Here is an 18,527-nt window from a genome sequence, read left to right as displayed (position 1 = left end):
TTTGGATGAAAAAAAAAAAATCTACAAGCAGGTGTAATTTGATAAAAATTATACAATACGTTGAAAGTTGAAAGACGGTCTTACTTCTTTCTGGGGTCAAAGTAAGCAGAGAAGAAGTCAAGGGTCCGAAAACACGAATCTTCTCAGATGGGGGACCAAAGAGGAAAAACCAAAAAGTTGAAGCACTAAAACAGAATTCTTCAATCTTCACAACTCAAACTCCTTTTATTTACCAAAAAGAAACACACTTGCAGAAAACTCTCAGCTGAAATTTCATTCACTTCCCATCAATCGAAGAATCACAAAGCTCAAAACAGTAGGAGAATCGATTCTTCGACACTGTTTTCTACATTTGTTTTTATATATTCATGTAGCTCTCTCTCTCTCTCTAGCTCATCTGGTTCATTCCTCAAACTGCCATCAGGTAAAAACCCTAGTTTTGATCTTTGCTAATTGGAACCGTTCAGTAGTAATTAGAGTAAAAGTTGAGTTACGATTGATTAGTATTATATTTAGCTGTATTTAGTAGATTAAAATTTTTAGATTTTTCCTCGACTTGAAATAGTGAAAAGTTTGTGTTCGACCTTTAAAACACCAAAGCGCACTTATAGAGAAGCAACATTTCAAATTTGGTTAGGAAAACTTAACTGTGGTTGTAATAAATAGTTTTTTTAAAAACCCTTTTTGGGTTCTAAGTGGTTTTAGCTTCTTGTTTAAGAATGGAAATTTGTTGTAGTTTAGGGGATTTAATTGTATAATGAAACAATGGTAGGAATGATTTGTGACGAGGAGCAGTAAATTGTGTGGAAGAGGAATAAAGAGAAGCTCGGTGCACTAAGCTCCCGCTATGCACGGGGTCCGGGGAAGTGTTGCAACCTTACCTTGCATTTCTGCAAGATGCTGTTTCCGCGGCTTGAACCCGTGACCTCTTAGTCACAGAGCTACAAGGGCGACAATGTTCACCGTTGCGCCAAAGCTCCCGTCTATGAGAGGAATAACTGGAAAATTTTACCTAAAAATTCAATATGGTTTAGAAGGGATTTTTTCCTGGAGAATTTCTGAATTAAAGGTTGAAATTTAATTAGAAAAGTTAGGGGGAGGGGGCTGTGTGGTGGTTTCCGCCCTTGCCTGGGACTCCTTGGTTCTGGGGAGTGGACTCCAGCAAGAGGTTCTTCTCATGTAATTTTGCCTGCCAGTTCATGTCCGTAGTGGAGGAAATGAAAGTCGAACTCATGATGCAATCTTCTTGACAAACCAATGGCGTGGATGGATATGAGAAGGATGAAGTTAAGCACTCGACCAATACAAGGGGCTTGCTCTAGAAAGCCACTAGCACCTTCATTAGTTGCTTGTTTCAGTATTGTGTACTACGAACTAATGGTGCCCACATGCTGTTGAGTTATTCTTTTGAAATGTTGCAACTGGGTGGAAGTTGGAAGTGGATATTTCGTGCTCTTCTTTTGTTTTCCCTTTCTTTATGATGTTTAATTGAATGTTGCGACCAAGTCATGGGGCCTTTGATAAGAGTTATGAGTTGCTAGATTTGACTTTTTGCAATTTTGTGTAGTTTGAGCAAGATGGCTAATCCAAATAATGTTGAGCTGGAGGCAGCAAAGTTTCTGCATAAGCTTATTCAAGAGTCTAAAGACGAGCCGACAAAATTGGCTACAAAGCTTTATGTGGTGTGTTTACATCTCTTATGTTGTATGCCTTTCAAAATTTGAGTTGCTTACGTGTATTAAGTTGTACTACTCTTGACTTAGATTTTACAACATATGAGATCCAGCGGGAAGGAGAACTCAATGCCCTATCAAGTAATATCAAGGTATAGTGTCTAAACACTATCCATATATTTAGAGCATTATAGAATTTCTTGCATATTGCCTGCCTTATTTGTTCCCAACCCCTTTATCAATTGTCTCTCTGTTCAGTAACGGTTCTTTCTACCATTGTCTTATTGTACTTTCCAGTTATGGTGGGAAATATAAATTATCACTGTATAATGATAGTTGCCCATGATATTATGCATTCCTGGCTTAATAAAATGCATCCTAAAGCAGCGATTGGCTGGTTAAAACTAAAGCTACTGAAAAGTGATTGTCATACAGTTCAAAGTTCTCCATACCTATTCTGACTTGCCTGTACGGTTACAGCTCTCTTAACTTTCCTAATTACTGTTTTGTTGATTCAAGGGCCATGGAGACTGTTGTCAAGCAACATGGTCTTGATATTGAGGCTTTAATGTCCTCGCGTCTTCCTATGTCTGCGGGAGTGCAAGTAGGAGAAGCTGCATCATCACAAGTAGCTGGTAAAATGATATTTGTTTCAATTTATGTACTTCAGTAATATCTCAATGCAAGCATTTCAAGCTCATGTTTTGCTGGCTGTTCTTTCATATTTTACGAGTCGAGAGTGTTATTGCAGGATCTTCACAGAGGGCCGGGGTAACTAGAGAATCGAAAGCCAATTTGCTGGGAAACGAGATGGTAAAACCAGATGCATATGCGTCAAACAGTGCAGTTAGTGGTCCAAGCGGCAGTGGACATGGTATTTATCAAGCATCTGCACCACACATAGGTGGTAAGTGCAAAAGGAATTTGTCTGCTTATTTGCAAACATGGCAGATCATTCATATTGTCTGGTGTTGGAAACTAATATTCACCGAATAAAAAAAGAAGATTATAATGTGACAAAACATATGTAGATGGCCAATAAGCCTTTGTTACTTCGCATTTTCTACATTAAATTTATGATGGAGAATGGAGAAGAAACTGAAAAAAACAGATAACCATGTCTCATCGCCAAAAGATTTTAGTAGCTTTCTTCGCGAGCAATTTACTGTTTCTTCTGGATGATGTTATGGAACCACTTTGACGACTGACATTTTTTTGATAAAGCACTTTGACGACTGACATAAAATCAAGGAGAATGCTACTTTGAAAGGGTGGCTTGGCGGTCGAAGAGTTGGGGTACAACTAAGTGTACGAAAGTGCGAACATCTCCATTACTTTTAAAAACAAATTGAGGAGTTAAAGCCTTTGCTTTTGTTGATAAATTGAAACTTGAGAGTCAACAGATGGAGTTCATTAGCTCTTTAGTTCTGGCTTAGTTAGTTATTATAGACGCCAACTAAATTTTTTTGCAAGCTTAAATGCTATATCTTGTACTCACCGCTTTTGCGTGATGCCTTTTATTGATATCACTTACTTCATCAAAAAGAGAGTCAACGAATAATTGAATTGTTGGACGAGTTCCTATTTTGCATAAGGAGCGAGTGAATGCAAGTTAGCCATTTTTTTGGAGGGTTTGATTATTTTGATAAGGTAAATAATTTTATTGATACTGGGAAATTCCAGAATATAAGTAGTATACCATAAAGTAGAGAACCTAGACCAAAATATTATTTTTCACAAAAGTCACCTAATCATCTATCCAAAAAAGAACCTCGTATTGCACCAAAAAAAAAAAATAGAGACACAATGCTACTTCTCACATATACAAAAACATTCTCGACCCCTTCAAAAGCTCTCCTATTCCTCTTCCTCCATAATATCCACGTAGGTGCTAGTGGGGCACCATCTCATGCCTTGAGTATTTTCTCCCTTAAAGCCCGGCTATATAGTTCCTCTTTTACTGTACTCGGCATGACCCACTGTATTGTAAAACAAATTCAGAACCTCCCACCATGGGCAGTACCGCGGTAGCTACTTGACAATGTAATACGAGGTGATGCAGAACATCTACACATATGGCAACAACTGATATATGTGATCCTCATATTCCTTAGGTTTTCGGCTGTCATTATCGTTCTCCTACATGCCAAACACACAAAGAAACACAGTTTTCTGGTCGCCCTAGGTATCCAAATCGATAGATGCGGGAAATCCCTTCATCCCTCACGGCCTCTCCAATAGATTCCTGGTAGTACGATTTGACTGAGAATTGTCCATCCTCCATGTCTCCCATTTCCACATGTCATGCATTTGCAATCTATTCATGTTGTATGTTAATTCTACTAGGTCTTGGTATTCACCCATCTACCAGATCTTGTAGGTTCCTTCTGAATGTGAGATCCTAATGTAAAAAGAATGCACCCCCCCTCATGTACCCTCTCGACTATGTTGATTGCTAATTTTTCCCACTTTGGCGGGGGTGGGGTGGCTAATGGATGCTTGTTATGCCATTTGTACCGGCCATTCCAAGTGTAGGAGCAATGCTAATATTTCCTGTTGAGCTGAGTGAAGAACTTTTCCTATCAGGAGAATGTATTGAAATTTAGTTCTGTTATCCAGTGCAATTTAATGTTGCAAAGTGCTGCTCTATTCAGGTACAGGCGTCAAAGTTCCTGTAATGGTGCCTTCTGCGTCTAATTCATCTCAGCCAGTAGAACCAGGAATTTCAAGTCCAGTGCAGTTTGGAAGTCCTTCAATTGATAATCATGGTTATGCAGCAAAATTCCACAAAGATGGAAGCACGGAACCTTTCTCTGGTTCAACCTCGGTTGATCTTGTTGCCGGCAGAACTGCAGCGGGAAGAGCACTAGAGCATGAAGGAGGATCTAGTATGTTGGGAAATGCTAGCAAGATCAGTCAGGTACTTATTTTCCTTATTTCCACTGTATCCTTTCAAATTAAGCTATATATTTGATGACATTTTTTTCCTTATAGCGAGCTTTTAGTTGTATGACAAAGATTTGTGAATGTGTCATCTGACAACTGCTATTTTTATGATATTCTATGTTTATTTGACATAAATAAGTCTATATTTGTTTTTACGGATTAAAAAAAACACGTGTTTAGTTTTGATGTTGGATTCACAATGTTTCTGCATTTGGTTGCTATTTAATTGCTGCTATACTTGCAACTTCGACCCGATACATTAGTGACAGGAAACACCTTTTTTTTTGGGATAGTTAATGGTAAGGGAGGAAAGTTCTTAGAGAGGCCATGCTACACATGCAGTTTATTATAAGAGAAACTAGCTATTGTAATGCTGGACTTTTTATTTAATTTGGTTCCGACCAGCTGGAAAGGATAATAGGAAAGCCAAGGCAGTTCATCTGGGAAGAGACAGATGGTTGGGGGAACATACCAAAGCATGAAGATCACATTCCTGTGGATTTAGCATCAGCATCATGTAAAATCTTTTTATAGGTGTTTCAAGAGCATCAATGGAATTATCACCAAAACCCGGGCTTCATAAATCTTGTTAAAAGTATCCTCTCTGGTTTTTCAAGTCGCGGAGCATTGGTCCTTTCGCCCAGACTGGCTGGAGTTGGATTCTCCACAAAAAGTGTATCTCCTGTGTGTAGACTTCTTCATAGTTTTTAGGAACATAATGGATTATCTGGTACCAGTTTGCAAAATGTTCGCTTTATATATTTTCCTACTTACAAAATATTTTAAAAAAATGGTTTGGAAGCAAAGGAGAAATCACAGTAACACGAGCATTGCTTAGAGTAAGTCTGGATGTAATAGAAAACAGTTATCCACATCATTTCACATATCCAAGTGTGAAATTTAATTTTTAATGGATTTAGCACAAGCATCAAATTGTGGAAGCTTATTTTCAGGAGGAACTTAGCCAATCTCAATAGGGTGCAAACTGCCTATGTCTTTTGGTGTCATCAGTTTCTTGTTTTTATGATGTTTGGAGATGATGGTAGAATTGTGGTTTTGTGACAACAACTTATTATGGATCTCTTCTGGGTACATATTTTGAACCTCATAACGAGAAGCATATTAGGTCGAACCTTGGCTGGAAGATCTCACTTAGACGCAATATTACTGACTAGGAAATGGATAACCTTTGTTCTTTGTTGCTCCAACTTCATAGTTTCCCCCATTTTCTTTCCAGAGCTCTATAAGGTGGAAACATGAATCTTTAATGTGCAAATGGCGCCATACCCTAATGGACATAAAGAAATCCCCTTCTAAGACACTGTAGCACACAGACACCCCACCCCACCCCTTCACCACCACCATCCGAGAGCCAACCCTGTCGCGACACTACCTCAAAAAGAATCGCCGGGATCTGACACCCCATACGCCGTCACGCGCGGTAGATCTCCGACCACCCCTAGCCCACGCGCCGGCGCGTGACACCTTTCCAGGCCAGATCCCAACTTTTTTCCTTCAGACAGCCTCTTTGCGAGGCTGTTCCGACCTCACCCATCCATCAACCTCCAACTTCCGACCACTTTTGCTATTTCCCGGCGACAGAGGTGTCTTTTTCCGGCCAGATTTCACTCCCTCTCACTTTCTCTTCTTCAGTCAGTCTCCTCGCGAGGCTCTTGGTTTAGCTATGACGGACTCTACAGAGAGAAGCTCCTACTTCTCCCTAGAATCTAGAAAATTGGAAAGCATGTCTTTTAGCAAAGCTGCATCTTGGCCAGCTCTCGAACTTGGGGGAAGATGCCAGGGAAAGCTTGACGTAGGGCAGGAGCCACACTTCTCGTTGTCCGAGGAGCACACTCTCAGGCGTAAAGGTTTCTTGGACTCTTGTTTGATTGGGTCTTTCTCCAAATGGGTTGGTTCTCCAGAAGCTGTTAGGAACTGGGTAGCAGAGGCATGGAACGTCAAGGACGGGCTGAAAATATCGCAATTGGGGGACACGCAATATCTTTTTCGATTCGTCGACGAGTCTCAAGCTTCAGAAATTCTTGTCAGAGGAAACAAGTGGTTCGACGGGAATTTCTTAAAGTTAGACAGATGGGTGGAGCACGATGGGTGTCTCGACCCTCGTTTCGCTGGCGAAACATTGGTGGTCAACATGGTGGGTCTCCCGGTGCATCTCTGGTGTCTTGACCTATTCAAAAAGGTTGGGAAAATCTGTGGGGGTTTCATTGATGTCACTTGCAGCTTGCACGATCTCTTGCGCGTAAGGATTGTGGTGAGGAAAGGAGGCAGAATCCCTGTCTCCACTGTGGTGGAAGATGGCTACTTGAGCTACAGGGTTTGGTTGAGCCCTGAATTTCGCCCTATCTTTATGCCTGTGATTTTGGCGGAAGAAAAGGAAAGGTCAAATAGAAGGGAGGGAAGGGGAAATCAGTTTCCGAGGGGAGGGGAGGGCTCACCGGATCAGTGGATTAAGCTGGAAACAGACGGTAGATCGAGAAGTGACGAGAGGTTTGATTTTGGGAGAAGAAGACAAAATTTTAACAGGAGGAAACGACGTGAATGGGTTAGTGATGCGGGCTGGAAAGGTAGAATGGGTCGGTACTCTTTTAACAATCATAGGGTCAGGAAAGATTTCAGCAAGCATAGTCCTGGGCCTCCACACATGGGCCCATCAACTTTTCCCAATTCTATTAGAATCGATCCAAAGGGCCCCAGTTTATATCAAGCTGCGTCCGTTAAGGCTCCTAAACATATGGGAGCAGTCACTCCTCCTTCTTCTGGCAATGATGCCTCACACAGTGTTATTTCTTCACCAAGCACTAGGGACTTGTGCCCCTCTTCGGCCACTGTTCCAGGGGCAGCACCGGCTAAAGCTGGCGGTGTTATTCCACGCCCCCCGCCTCTGATGGACCCAGCTCCATCGCCCCCTCATCTCCCACTGTGCTTAGATGTGCTGAGGTTACAATACAATCTCCTCCAAGAGAGGCATTAATTCCTGAGGTAGGTGCCTCTCAAAGAAACGACGTGATCCACCCGGCACCCAGAGTTCTTATTACTGGCAATGCTATGGTCTTGCATTCCTCCGGTAGGGGCAAGGAAAAGGTAATTACAGAAGACGCATGTCCAATTTCGTCACGGATTGGAGAAGGGGATATGTCCTTATGGATGGAGGATAAACTATTAAACTTTGGGAAGTTCTTAGGTGTTTCTTTTGAAGAGAAGGAAGATAGGGTGCTAGAACTGTTGAGGGAGATTGAGAAACAACCTTGTTACGAAGGCGCGGGGAGGGAGTTGGGTAAAGGTGTTAATCAAAATAAAATAGGGGATGTAGTGGTGTATCAGAGAAGGGGTCGAGTGTGTGACATGGAGAAAGGGACCTCGGCTGGGGGGGTGGGGAAATGGGGGCTATTGTTGCTTATGGAAGTTAAGATCCTTTCATGGAATGTCAGGGGGATGAATGACCCAAACAAAAGGGCCATCATCAAAGTGGGAGTTGGGGAGTGGGGTGCCAACCTAGTTTGTTTTCAGGAGACCAAAATGGAAGTTTTGTCGGATGCGATCCTGAGAAGTGTCTGGGGAGGTAGTTGGGTGAAATATGATTGGGTCCCAGCAGCGGGAATTGCCGGAGGCATTCTACTTATGTGGGATGATAGAAGCTTGGAGGTAAAGGAGATTAGGAAGGGAGTTTTCTCTTTGGCAGCTCTCGTCAAAGATAGAGTGAGTGGGGTGGAGTGGGGATTTGGGGGAGTGTATGGGCCGGTAGGTGAAGGGCCCAAGGTGTCTTTGAACTGGCCAATATTATGGGGGAATGGGACATTCCATGGGTTCTAGGGGGAGACTTAAACACTATTAGATTCCCGGAGGAGAGATTAGGGTGTAGTGTGATTTTGAGGGCCATGGAGGAGTTTTCTGACTTCATCAATGATCACTTTCTCATTGACCTTCCTCAGTCAGGGGAAAGGTTTACTTGGGCCAGGGCGGAGGATTCCAACTCAAGGTCTAGACTTGATAGATTCCTGACATCTCCCTCATGGGATGAACTGGTGCCGAATGTGCTGCAGATTCCTTTACCCAGGTTGACTTCGGATCATTTGCCTATTTTGCTAGATGGATGCAGAGGGAGGGGGGTGCGTGCTCCTTTCCGATTCGAAAACATGTGGTTGAAAGTGCCAGGATTCGGGGACAAGGTGAAAGAATGGTGGACATGCTACGGGGTATCAAGGTCACCTTCATACCGTCTTTCGAAGAAACTCAAATTGCTCAAGGGAGATATTATTAGGTGGAATAAGGGGTTTTTTGGGAGGGTAGAGGTTAAAATGAGGGAGCTTATGCATGAATTGGGGGACTTAGAAAGAGGGGAAAGGGCGGGGGAGTTGGATGAATCTGAGAAAGAGAGATTGGGGGAGGTTAAAAGGGAAATAGTCGAGTTAGCAATAGCTCAGCAGACTAGTTGGCGGCAAAAATCAAGGGTGCTCTGGTTAAAGGAGGGGGATTCGAATACCAAGTTTTTCCATAGGGTGGCGGTCACAAATCGAAGGAGAAACTTCATAGAGTCTTTAGTTGTGGATGGGGTGAGGATTGAGGGAGAGGAGGAGGTAAAAGGGGCGATAACGGGGTTTTATGAGAACTTATATAAAGAGGAAGTTAGTTGGAGGCCGACTTTGGGGGAGTAGAGTTCAACCATATAGGGGAGGGAGACATCGAGTGGCTAGAAAGGGCTTTCGAGGAGGAGGAGGTGCACGAGGCTGTGTCGTGTTGTGCTGGCGATAAGGCCCCCGGGCCTGATGGTTTCTCTTTGGCTTTCTTTCAGTTCTTCTGGGACACCATCAAGGGGGAGTTGATGGAAGCCATTGAATACTTCCATGCGAATGGTGTTTTCGAGAGAAGTATCAATGCTTCCTTTATTACTATTGTGCCTAAGAAAGAAGGTGCATCTTGTATCAGAGACTACAGGCCTATTAGTCTCGTGGGGAGCATTTACAAGATTATTTCTAAAGTGCTTTCCAACAGATTTAAGAAGGTACTTGACATGACTGTTTAGTCCTCCCAGAATGCGTTGGAAAAATAGAGAACCCGACTTACTATGCAAGTTGGATCTTGAGAAGGATTTCGACCATGTCAATTGGGAGTTCCTGGACTTCATTATGATGCGGATGGGGTTTGGGGAAATATGGAGGGGATGGATAAAGTTCTGCATTTCCTCAGTCAGATTCTCTGTCCTGGTTAATGGTAGCCCGTGTGGTTTCTTTGGCAGCTCCAGGGGTCTCAGGCAAGGTGACCCCCTATCCCCCATGTTATTCATTCTAGTGATGGATGCTCTGAGCAAGATGATGGATCGTGCGACGGGCGGAGGTTTCTTGAGAGGATTCTCAGCTCCGATTGGAGTGCTCAGTGCCCGAAGAGTCTCACATTTGCTTTTTGCGGATGACACACTGGTTTTCTGTGATGCCGACATGAATCAGTTGACCTACCTGAAGCAGGTCCTGCAGTGGTTTCAGTTAGTATCAGGACTCAAAATCAACATCGGCAAGTGTGAGATTTTCCCGGTAGGTGTGGTTACTAATATTGATGCCTTGTCTGGTGTTCTCAAATGCAAGGTGGGTTCCCTTCCCACTACTTACCTGCGTCTCCCTTTGGGCGCTTCATATAAGGATACTACGGTTTGGAATCCAGTGATCGAACGGGTTGAAAAAAGATTAGCAGGGTGGCAGAAACAGTATTTGTCAAAAGGAGGTAAGGAAGTGCTTATCAAAAGCACTTTATCGAGTATGCCCACCTATTACTTATCACTGTTGCAAGCACCGGTGTGCATCACAAAAAAACTGGAGCGACTTCAAAGGAACTTTCTGTGGGATGCGGCGGATGAAACTAGAAAGTTTCATCTAGTGAATTGGCAGACAGTCACTTCCCCAAAGAAGTGGGGTGGACTTGAAGTGAAAGATCTTAGGGTTTTTAACAGAGCTTTAATGGGGAAGTGGTTGTGGAGATTCGGGGTAGAAGAGCATGCTCTATGGAGGGAGGTCATAGTAGAAAAGTACGACTCAACGAGAGGGGGTTGGAGGACCAAGGCGATCAAAACACCTTTCGGTTGTGGCATGTGGAGGAGTATCATGAAGAATTGGGAAGCATTCAGTGACAACATCACTTACAGGGTGGGAGATGGAAGGAGAATCAACTTTTGGAATCATAGGTGGTGTGGAGAGGATACTCTCAGGGTCTCCTTCCCCCACGTCTTCAGAGTTTCAAACCAGAAAGAACTGATGGTCCAACAGATTCGCAAGGAGCTTGAAGGGGTAGTATGGGACCTCTCATTCAGGAGGAACATGCAAGATTGGGAGATTGCGGAGCTCCAAGTTTTGTTGGCGCTGCTATACGGGCAAGACAGGCTTCAGCCATCCTGTGACTCTTGGAGATGGGGCTTGCGTGGCGATGGTTTGTTCACCGTAAAGTCCTTTTACCAGAGTATGTTGGTGAGGGAGGAGACCACTTTTCCATACTCCTCGATCTGGATTCCTAGGGCGCCCACGAAGGTGTGCTTTTTTGCATGGCTAGCGGCAAGGGGAGTGATCTTGACTGCTGAAAATCTCCGAATAGAGGGGAATTACACTTGTTAGTTGGTGCTACATGTGCAAAAGCTCAGGGAAGAAGTTGATCACCTTATGTTGCATTGCCCTGTGTCCTCTGCTTTGTGGAGGGCAATCCTGAATCTTTTTGGTGTTCAATGGGTGATGCCAAGCACTGTAAAGGAAATGTTACATAGCTGGGGCGGTTTTCGGAGAAGAAGAAAGCAGAAGGCGTGGAAGTTCGCCCCGTTAGCTCTCATGTGGGTAGTATGGGGGGAGAGAAATAAGAGAGCTTTTGAGGAGATTGAGTTTCCTTTTTCACATCTTAAGAATAGTCTTTTATCTTTGATCGCTTTTTGGTGCACTCATTTAGCCCCTACTTGTATAGAAGATTGGACGTTTTTTGTAGAGAATCATGTTCTGATGTAAATTCTCTACGTCTTTGGTATACTTCGTGTATACGGGAGTTCTCTCCCTTTTGATTAATACAATTTACCTTATTAAAAAAAAGGTGGAAACATGATGCAAAAGGTCTTTTCTCTGTTAAAGCATGCTACCAGCAGTTAAAACATTCTCCTATCTTGAAGTGACCTTGGAAATGCATTTGGCGCAACAGAGCACCAATGAAAGTGGGATGTTTTTCGTGGTTGGTAGCTAAGGAAGCTTGTTTTACACATGAAAATCTTCAGAAAAGGGGTATGAAAATATGCAGTAGGTGCTCACTTTGTGGTAATCAATCAGAGGATATCAATCACCTATTTCTTCTTTGTTCCTTTACCTCACAGATATGGAGCTTCTTTTTTAACACCTTGCACTTGGACAATGGCAATTGTGGTAATCAATCAGAGGATATCAATCACCTATTTCTTCTTTGTTCCTTTACCTCACAGATATGGAGCTTCTCTTTTAACACCTTGCACTTGGACAATGCCATTGACAAAAAAGGAGTTACATTTAGGTGGTTTAGGAAAGGCAAAGAGGAAAACTTGGAAAACCATCTCTTCAGTGGTCTGGTGGACTATTTGGAAAGAAAGGAATGCAAGTGTTTTCGAAAGCAAATTGGAATCTTTAATTAGCATTAAATACAGCTGTATTTCTTTACTCTTTTTTGTTGGGTATAACATGGCTATTGCAAATGACATTGGGGCCATGGTTGCTTTTTTGAGCTCATTACGTAACGCGCGATGTAGCTTCCACTTGTAATTGTTTCACAGCACTTACTTGATGCTGCTATCAATATACTACCTTTAACAATAAAAATCAAAACAAAATAACGGGTTCTGCTCCTCTGGTAATATTTTCTACCTAATAAGTCCTCTGTTTTCAGTAAAGATTCTCTAAACGTGATATCTAGTTCCAATAGATGCTTATCTAAGTAATGCAAAACAGAGTTGAGTAGCTAAGTCCCTGCGACTACTTTGTACCTTGTTATTGGGATAAAACTAATACTGTTTTTGGAAATGAGTGCACCTCCTCCTTTTCTAGATTCAGTTAGATTTTTTTTTTCCTTTTAGAGATTTGCTGTATTAAATGAACGCTCGCATAGATTATCTGCTGAATTATTGTTTTTGTTTATTCAATTTATGCTCGTACATGAAGAAAACCATTCCGATTTTGCGTTTTCTAAGTAATTCATTCTGCAGTATAAAGTGAAAGCTGTCATTGTTTGGTATAAGGTCAAAACGTCTTCTTAAATATTGGATTGGGACTGGTTGCATGGAGCGACATGGATAGTGAGGATTCAAAGAGCTGACCTTATCTAGTTTGGGGTTAAGGCATAGTTGGTGTTATATACACTATAAAGTCAAAACCTTGTACTATTGAAACAAGAAAGATTTCATGTGCTCAGCTTATTCTTATGCACACACAGTCTGTTTCCTGACATCATATTGGAAAATAGCTTGCTGAATTATAGAACCTCAATGAAAAACAACTCTGGTTGTATTTAGTTGGTTATTCTTTTTCAGCAGTATTTGTTTTCTCTGTATGCTTCATCTTTGCCTTAATTTGTTTGTGTCTACAGGGGGGCATGCCTAACAATGTCCCGGAGAAGAGTATGCTTAGAAGTGAAACTATCAGAGATGCAGGGAAGTTACCTGTTGCGGCTCAGGCTCCTGTATCTGCCATGCCTTTCAAAGAACATCATTTGAAACAGCTTAGAGCACAATGTCTTGTGTTTTTGGCTTTTAGGTATGTAGAACGATGGATTTGGTTTTTGTGTTAGTCATTTTGCAAAGAAATTTTTGCGTCCAGCTACCACAGTTTTCAATATCCTTCCCACTTGTAGGAATGGTTTAATGCCTAAGAAGCTTCATCTTGAAATTGCGCTTGGCAACTTCTATCCCAAAGAAGGTATCTACTGCTTGATATCTCTCTTTTATACTAGTCTGATTAAGTCATATAACCTGTGTCATGTGCTATTATGCTGTGTTCTATAGATGTAAATCACAGAGAATTGGTTGACCATACAGGAAGGGAGCAACTGCTTACTGACCAAGGCAGTGCATCTGAAGTCACACGGCCACTAGGAGGAGCTGGCGAAATTGACAGGCTTTCTTCTGGGCCTACGTCCTCTGGAGTTATTGCTGATACAAATTCGTCAATGGAGGCTGAGAATGCTAACTTGATGGAAGATAAAAGTAGTCAGCTTGATCCTTCTGAGCATGCGGACGAAAGGAGGCCTCAAAGAAAGATGAGAATGATTCAGGATGCTGAAGTGCCCATCCGGGATGCTACAGAATCACAGGCATCTGCTCTTAGAGGAGTACCAATTGATTCAAAACCCTTAGGTCCCAATAATCATGAGCATGCTCTCGCAAATACTGAACAACCAGGAATGTTTCCCCAAGCTTCCTCTGTTACGGGCACAAGCATGCAAATGAAGCCTGATCTTAGTGGTTGGAGTGGAACTGAGGCGTCAAAGGTATCACCACCTGCCTCTGCCAATACCCATGAATCTGGTCTGCTAATGAAAGATTGTGCTGCTGATAGCAATGCTCAAGGAAATCGACATGCTGATAGTAACTTGCCTAGTTTACCCTTGAGGCAACAGTGGAAATCTGTTCCTGGAGCAATTAATCAGAGTCCTATAATGATGCAAGTGAAGGATTCAAATATAATGCTGAAAAATCTGTCACAAGGTCTGAATAACATTTCTCGATACGAATTTCATCTCTTATCAATTTCATTAAAAATTTGCCTTTTTTCCCTTTTATGGATTTGGTTTTGGGGCTTTGGGAATCTAGGTAAGACAAACTTCTTCCGATAACTTATATGCAATATGCCTCTTTTCTTTTCTTCCCTTTTTTGCTATTGTGGTGTGGTGTCAAACTTCATCTAGGGGACTGATTTTTCAGTGTGTTGACTATACGTACATACTTATATAGTTATATTTGCACGTATATTTATATGACTAGTTATTGTTCTAACATCTGCACATAAAGTTCTAACATCTGCACATTAAGTCCATTTACAGTGCAAGAAACAGATCAAGAGGATGAAAATATTTCAGCATCCACAGATAGGTTACTATCTCCAAGGCATACAATGATGGAGAAATGGATTTTGGATCGGCAGAAAAGGAAACATCTTAGTGAACAGAAATGGTCGGAGAAACAGCAAAAAACGGAAAAAAGAATTGCTTCTTGTGCAGCGAAGTTGAAGGTTTGCTATTGAAAATCCTTCTTCCCTTATAGGATGCAATGCTCTTATCAGTATTTTGTATAGACTGGATATTCGGTTAGCTTGTTAACGCTGATTGTATTGGTAGCTGTCTAAGGCCTTCTTCTGGTGAAACTTGATTCCATATTAGCTTCTTCATGTGAGTTCGGTAGATAAGATCTCTAATTTTCCATTCAAAAAGTGGTCTGAACTTCCAAGTGGGAATGAATTTAGTTGGCTTTGTTCCCCATCATGGTCATCACGATATTTTGTGATACCTTGAAATGAAAAATCTCTCTTTATTCTGTTCTCTGTTCACTTTCCTTTTTTTCTGATTTTGATTTGTTTTATTCTTTCATGGGTTGGTGCATCAGGGTGGGGGGTGGGTGGGTTTGCAGTAATTAAATGTACTGTTTGCTCAATGGCCCATGACTCATAGAATCCTCATGTTATGTCAGGCTTTCTTCTTTGGCTTGACAGAATTTTCATTCACCTAAAACCACCTACATGTGTAAGCACTAAGCAGTGCATCAACCTTTTTTTGGGGGTTGGGGGTCTTACCTTGTCAATGGAACTTGTTACTTAGCTGGTGCCTTCTGTGAGTAAAGCAATGGAACTTTCTGAATATTCTTGTGTTATGCCCTTTGCTCGAGAGTTCTAGTTGCTAATACTTTTAAAATTTGGGTGAATTGCATACTGTGCTTTCAAGTTGATTGGTCTTTTATGCATGGATTATGTTCCCCCAAAAAAGAGAAATAAATAGGAGGTGTAGACAAACACAGATAGGGACATGGTCAGGATTCACCTATGAGATCTTTTCAAAACAAAAAAGATCATATTGCCCATTTTAAGTACAAGAATGGTGTAAATAGTGAATACACATCAGATGTAAGTTCCATGTAGTACAATAATATGCTTTCCAGCTTCATTCTAACCATTTGGGTGTCATCATGTTTCTTTTATTACGCTGCATAGACGGACTGTGTTTGAAGAGAAAGAGCCGCAAGCGTTTCCCTCTAAAAGGAAGTAGTTTTCAAGTGCCAAATTGCTCAAAACTAAACCTATTTTTCCTTAGAATAATAGATATTCTCTCAATCGTTAAATCTCCCGTTTCCATTCAGTTGTCGAGCTACACTTCTGGGGACTTAAACAGAAAAGACTGCACTTTGAGAACTAAAGTTGTCTATCTCCTTCACTGTTATTCCACGGTTCTCAATAACCAAAGCAACTACCCACCATTTAGTCTGTGTAGATGAAAAAAAACTGTATGGTTGGTTATTCTTCTTCCTTAGCTGCAAAATGGTAAATTAAACTGCATGTTGAGTGCCCAATGATGTCATTGATGCCGAGATAATAACCAAATTGAAGCTGGCATTTATGATTTTCCTGTTGCATTGTTTTTCGTTTTTATTGATCTTGAGTGTGTCTATGAAAGGATATCACTGCACCTTGCATCAGCTGTTTTTGATCTGTCAGAACCATTTGATGATCTCCTCTTCCAGCGTCTGATACACGTGCTTGTGACAATCATAAGCATCTTTAATGTCCATAGATTGCTATAACCTTATTTATGTACAATGGCTCTTACATCCCAGTTAAGTTTCATTGCTCGATGTGATAAATACTCATCTTCATTTATGTGGCAGGAATCGGTGAGCTCCTCTGAGGATATCTCTGCAAAAACAAAAAGTGTCATTGAGCTGAAAAAGCTTCAATTGCTGGAGCTGCAGCGCCGTCTACGGAGGTGATTGATCTAGTTCAACTTACTTTTTTATACATATCTAGATGTATTCCACATTGTTCCTACTCCCTTATTTTCTAACTTTGCCTCCACTAGTGGATATCTTATTTTCTACGAAGGGTGTCACATAGTCAACAAATTTGATATTTCTACGGTGAATTATTTGCAAGTTTAATATGTATCAATGTACCACATTGTTACTTCTGCCTTGCTTTCTAATTTTGCCTCTCCTAATAGATACCTTCATTTCAAGGAAGTATGACAAGCTGTCAACCATTTTGCAAATTTATAGCGTTCACTTCGAGTGTTGCAAGTTTGATCTTTAGAGATATGATATAATTTTTTAATTCTCATTTTAATACAAGACCTCATTTAACTAATTCGAAGATTTTTGAATGAAAATTGGCACTCTGAGGTATTATTAATTTGTGGATTCAAAAAGATTAAGTTACATAGTAGCTGAGATTTATAATAATATAAATCTGAAAAGAACCAGCTGAGTAGTTGGGTCCTAGATGATTTTAGTTTCTACTGGATCTTATAAAAATATTCTCAATAAGAGCTGCGCAGTGGTTTCAAATGCTTGTGTGTATGGTACTCATAGTATATGAACATGTTCTTCCTTAAGCTGGTGTCTAAAATGCTTATGTGGTTACAAATTTGCAGTCTGTGAACATTTTCTTGTATGTATACTAGACTCCGGCGGTTCTCCAGAGAGCTCTGGTGGTCTCATGCTCCTCCTCTCCCCTATGGTAGCCAAGATTATTTATATTGTTTAGAACTGTTTAGGCTTTTCCTATGTCACCCGTCATTGCTTAACATTATCTGTTCAGTTCTTGTGACCTTGTGACAATTTTTTGGCAGTGAAATTCTCAACGATTTTTTCAAACCAATAGCAGCTGACATAGAGCGCTTAAAATCAATCAAGAAACACAGAATTGGGAGGAAATCAAAGCAACTTGAAAGATATGAACAAAAAATGAAGGAAGAGCGTCAAAAAAGAATTCGTGAGAGACAGAAGGAGTTCTTCAGTGAGATTGAAGTTCATAGGTATGCAATTACTGTCCTCCTTGGGGTTAATCGTGTGACTTTTTTTCTGGTCAAATTAATTGTGTGACTTTGCTCCTTTAACAGTAAATGATTAATGACTTCTTTTCTGATTTTCTTATTTTTTGTTTTCTTGGAATTAACCTGAACTCCAGGGAAAGATTGGAAGATGTATTCAAAATGAAGAGAGAACGTTGGAAAGGTTTCAATAAGTATGCTAAAGAGTTTCATAAAAGGAAGGAACGGATACATCGTGAGAAGATTGACAGAATCCAGCGTGAGAAAATTAATTTGCTGAAAATCAATGATGTTGAGGGATACCTTAGAATGGTTCAGGTATGGTATGACTAAATTTCTCTCTGCACTGCCCTCTGTTCCACTTATCCTGATAAATACTTTCACATTGCTTGTAGGACGCAAAGTCGGATCGTGTTAAACAACTACTAAAAGAGACGGAAAAGTACCTCCAACAGCTTGGATCCAAATTAAAGGACGCTAAGTCAATAGCAAGAAAATTTGATACCGACATGGGTGACAATAGAAACACTGGTGTGGTTGAGGAGGATGAGATTGACTTCGGTGATGAGGATGAAACAGATCAGGCTAAGGTTCTTTCAGATATTGTCATATATGGTTAAATGCACATATTGCTAGCTGGCATGCTCATTGTTATATGCTTGTTTTGTGTCATTTCCTGATTTGCTTATATGTTAAAATTTTTTTCTGCAGCATTACTTGGAAAGCAATGAAAAATACTATATGATGGCACATAGGTAATTTCTGCTTATATAAACTCTTACATGGTCTTGAAGGACTTAACGCCATAGATTCTTTAGTTTTATTTGAATCTTCATTCTTTTGACTTTCCATGATTCAACTTTGTTATCTGTTCAATGT

General features: G+C 41.0%; 1 protein-coding gene across 4 annotated transcripts in view; it reads left to right on the top strand.

Annotated features, from left to right (window-relative positions):
- The first annotated feature begins 247 nt into the window (after positions 1-247).
- LOC104105105 (chromatin structure-remodeling complex protein SYD) overlaps positions 248-18,527 on the top strand; it is a 34,223-nt gene continuing 15,943 nt past the window's right edge. For all 4 annotated transcript variants that reach the window (XR_011412096.1, XM_070188394.1, XM_070188395.1 and 1 more), the window contains exons 1-15: positions 248-424; positions 1,568-1,682; positions 1,764-1,825; positions 2,193-2,308; positions 2,425-2,580; positions 4,328-4,593; positions 13,206-13,372; positions 13,470-13,534; positions 13,654-14,322; positions 14,658-14,845; positions 16,489-16,586; positions 17,448-17,633; positions 17,786-17,966; positions 18,044-18,238; positions 18,360-18,403. Coding sequence is in view for 3 of the 4 variants with exons in the window: in XM_070188394.1 (XP_070044495.1) it covers positions 1,578-1,682; positions 1,764-1,825; positions 2,193-2,308; positions 2,425-2,580; positions 4,328-4,593; positions 13,206-13,372; positions 13,470-13,534; positions 13,654-14,322; positions 14,658-14,845; positions 16,489-16,586; positions 17,448-17,633; positions 17,786-17,966; positions 18,044-18,238; positions 18,360-18,403 (2,498 nt within the window). In the remaining variant the exon portion in view is untranslated. The remainder of the gene's footprint in view (positions 425-1,567; positions 1,683-1,763; positions 1,826-2,192; positions 2,309-2,424; positions 2,581-4,327; positions 4,594-13,205; positions 13,373-13,469; positions 13,535-13,653; positions 14,323-14,657; positions 14,846-16,488; positions 16,587-17,447; positions 17,634-17,785; positions 17,967-18,043; positions 18,239-18,359; positions 18,404-18,527) is intronic.

This window comes from Nicotiana tomentosiformis, chromosome 11, assembly GCF_000390325.3.
Source record: "Nicotiana tomentosiformis chromosome 11, ASM39032v3, whole genome shotgun sequence".
Classification (NCBI taxonomy): Eukaryota; Viridiplantae; Streptophyta; class Magnoliopsida; order Solanales; family Solanaceae; genus Nicotiana; species Nicotiana tomentosiformis.
Note: the sequence above shows the minus strand (reverse complement) of the source record. Positions and strands in the feature narration are given on the sequence as shown.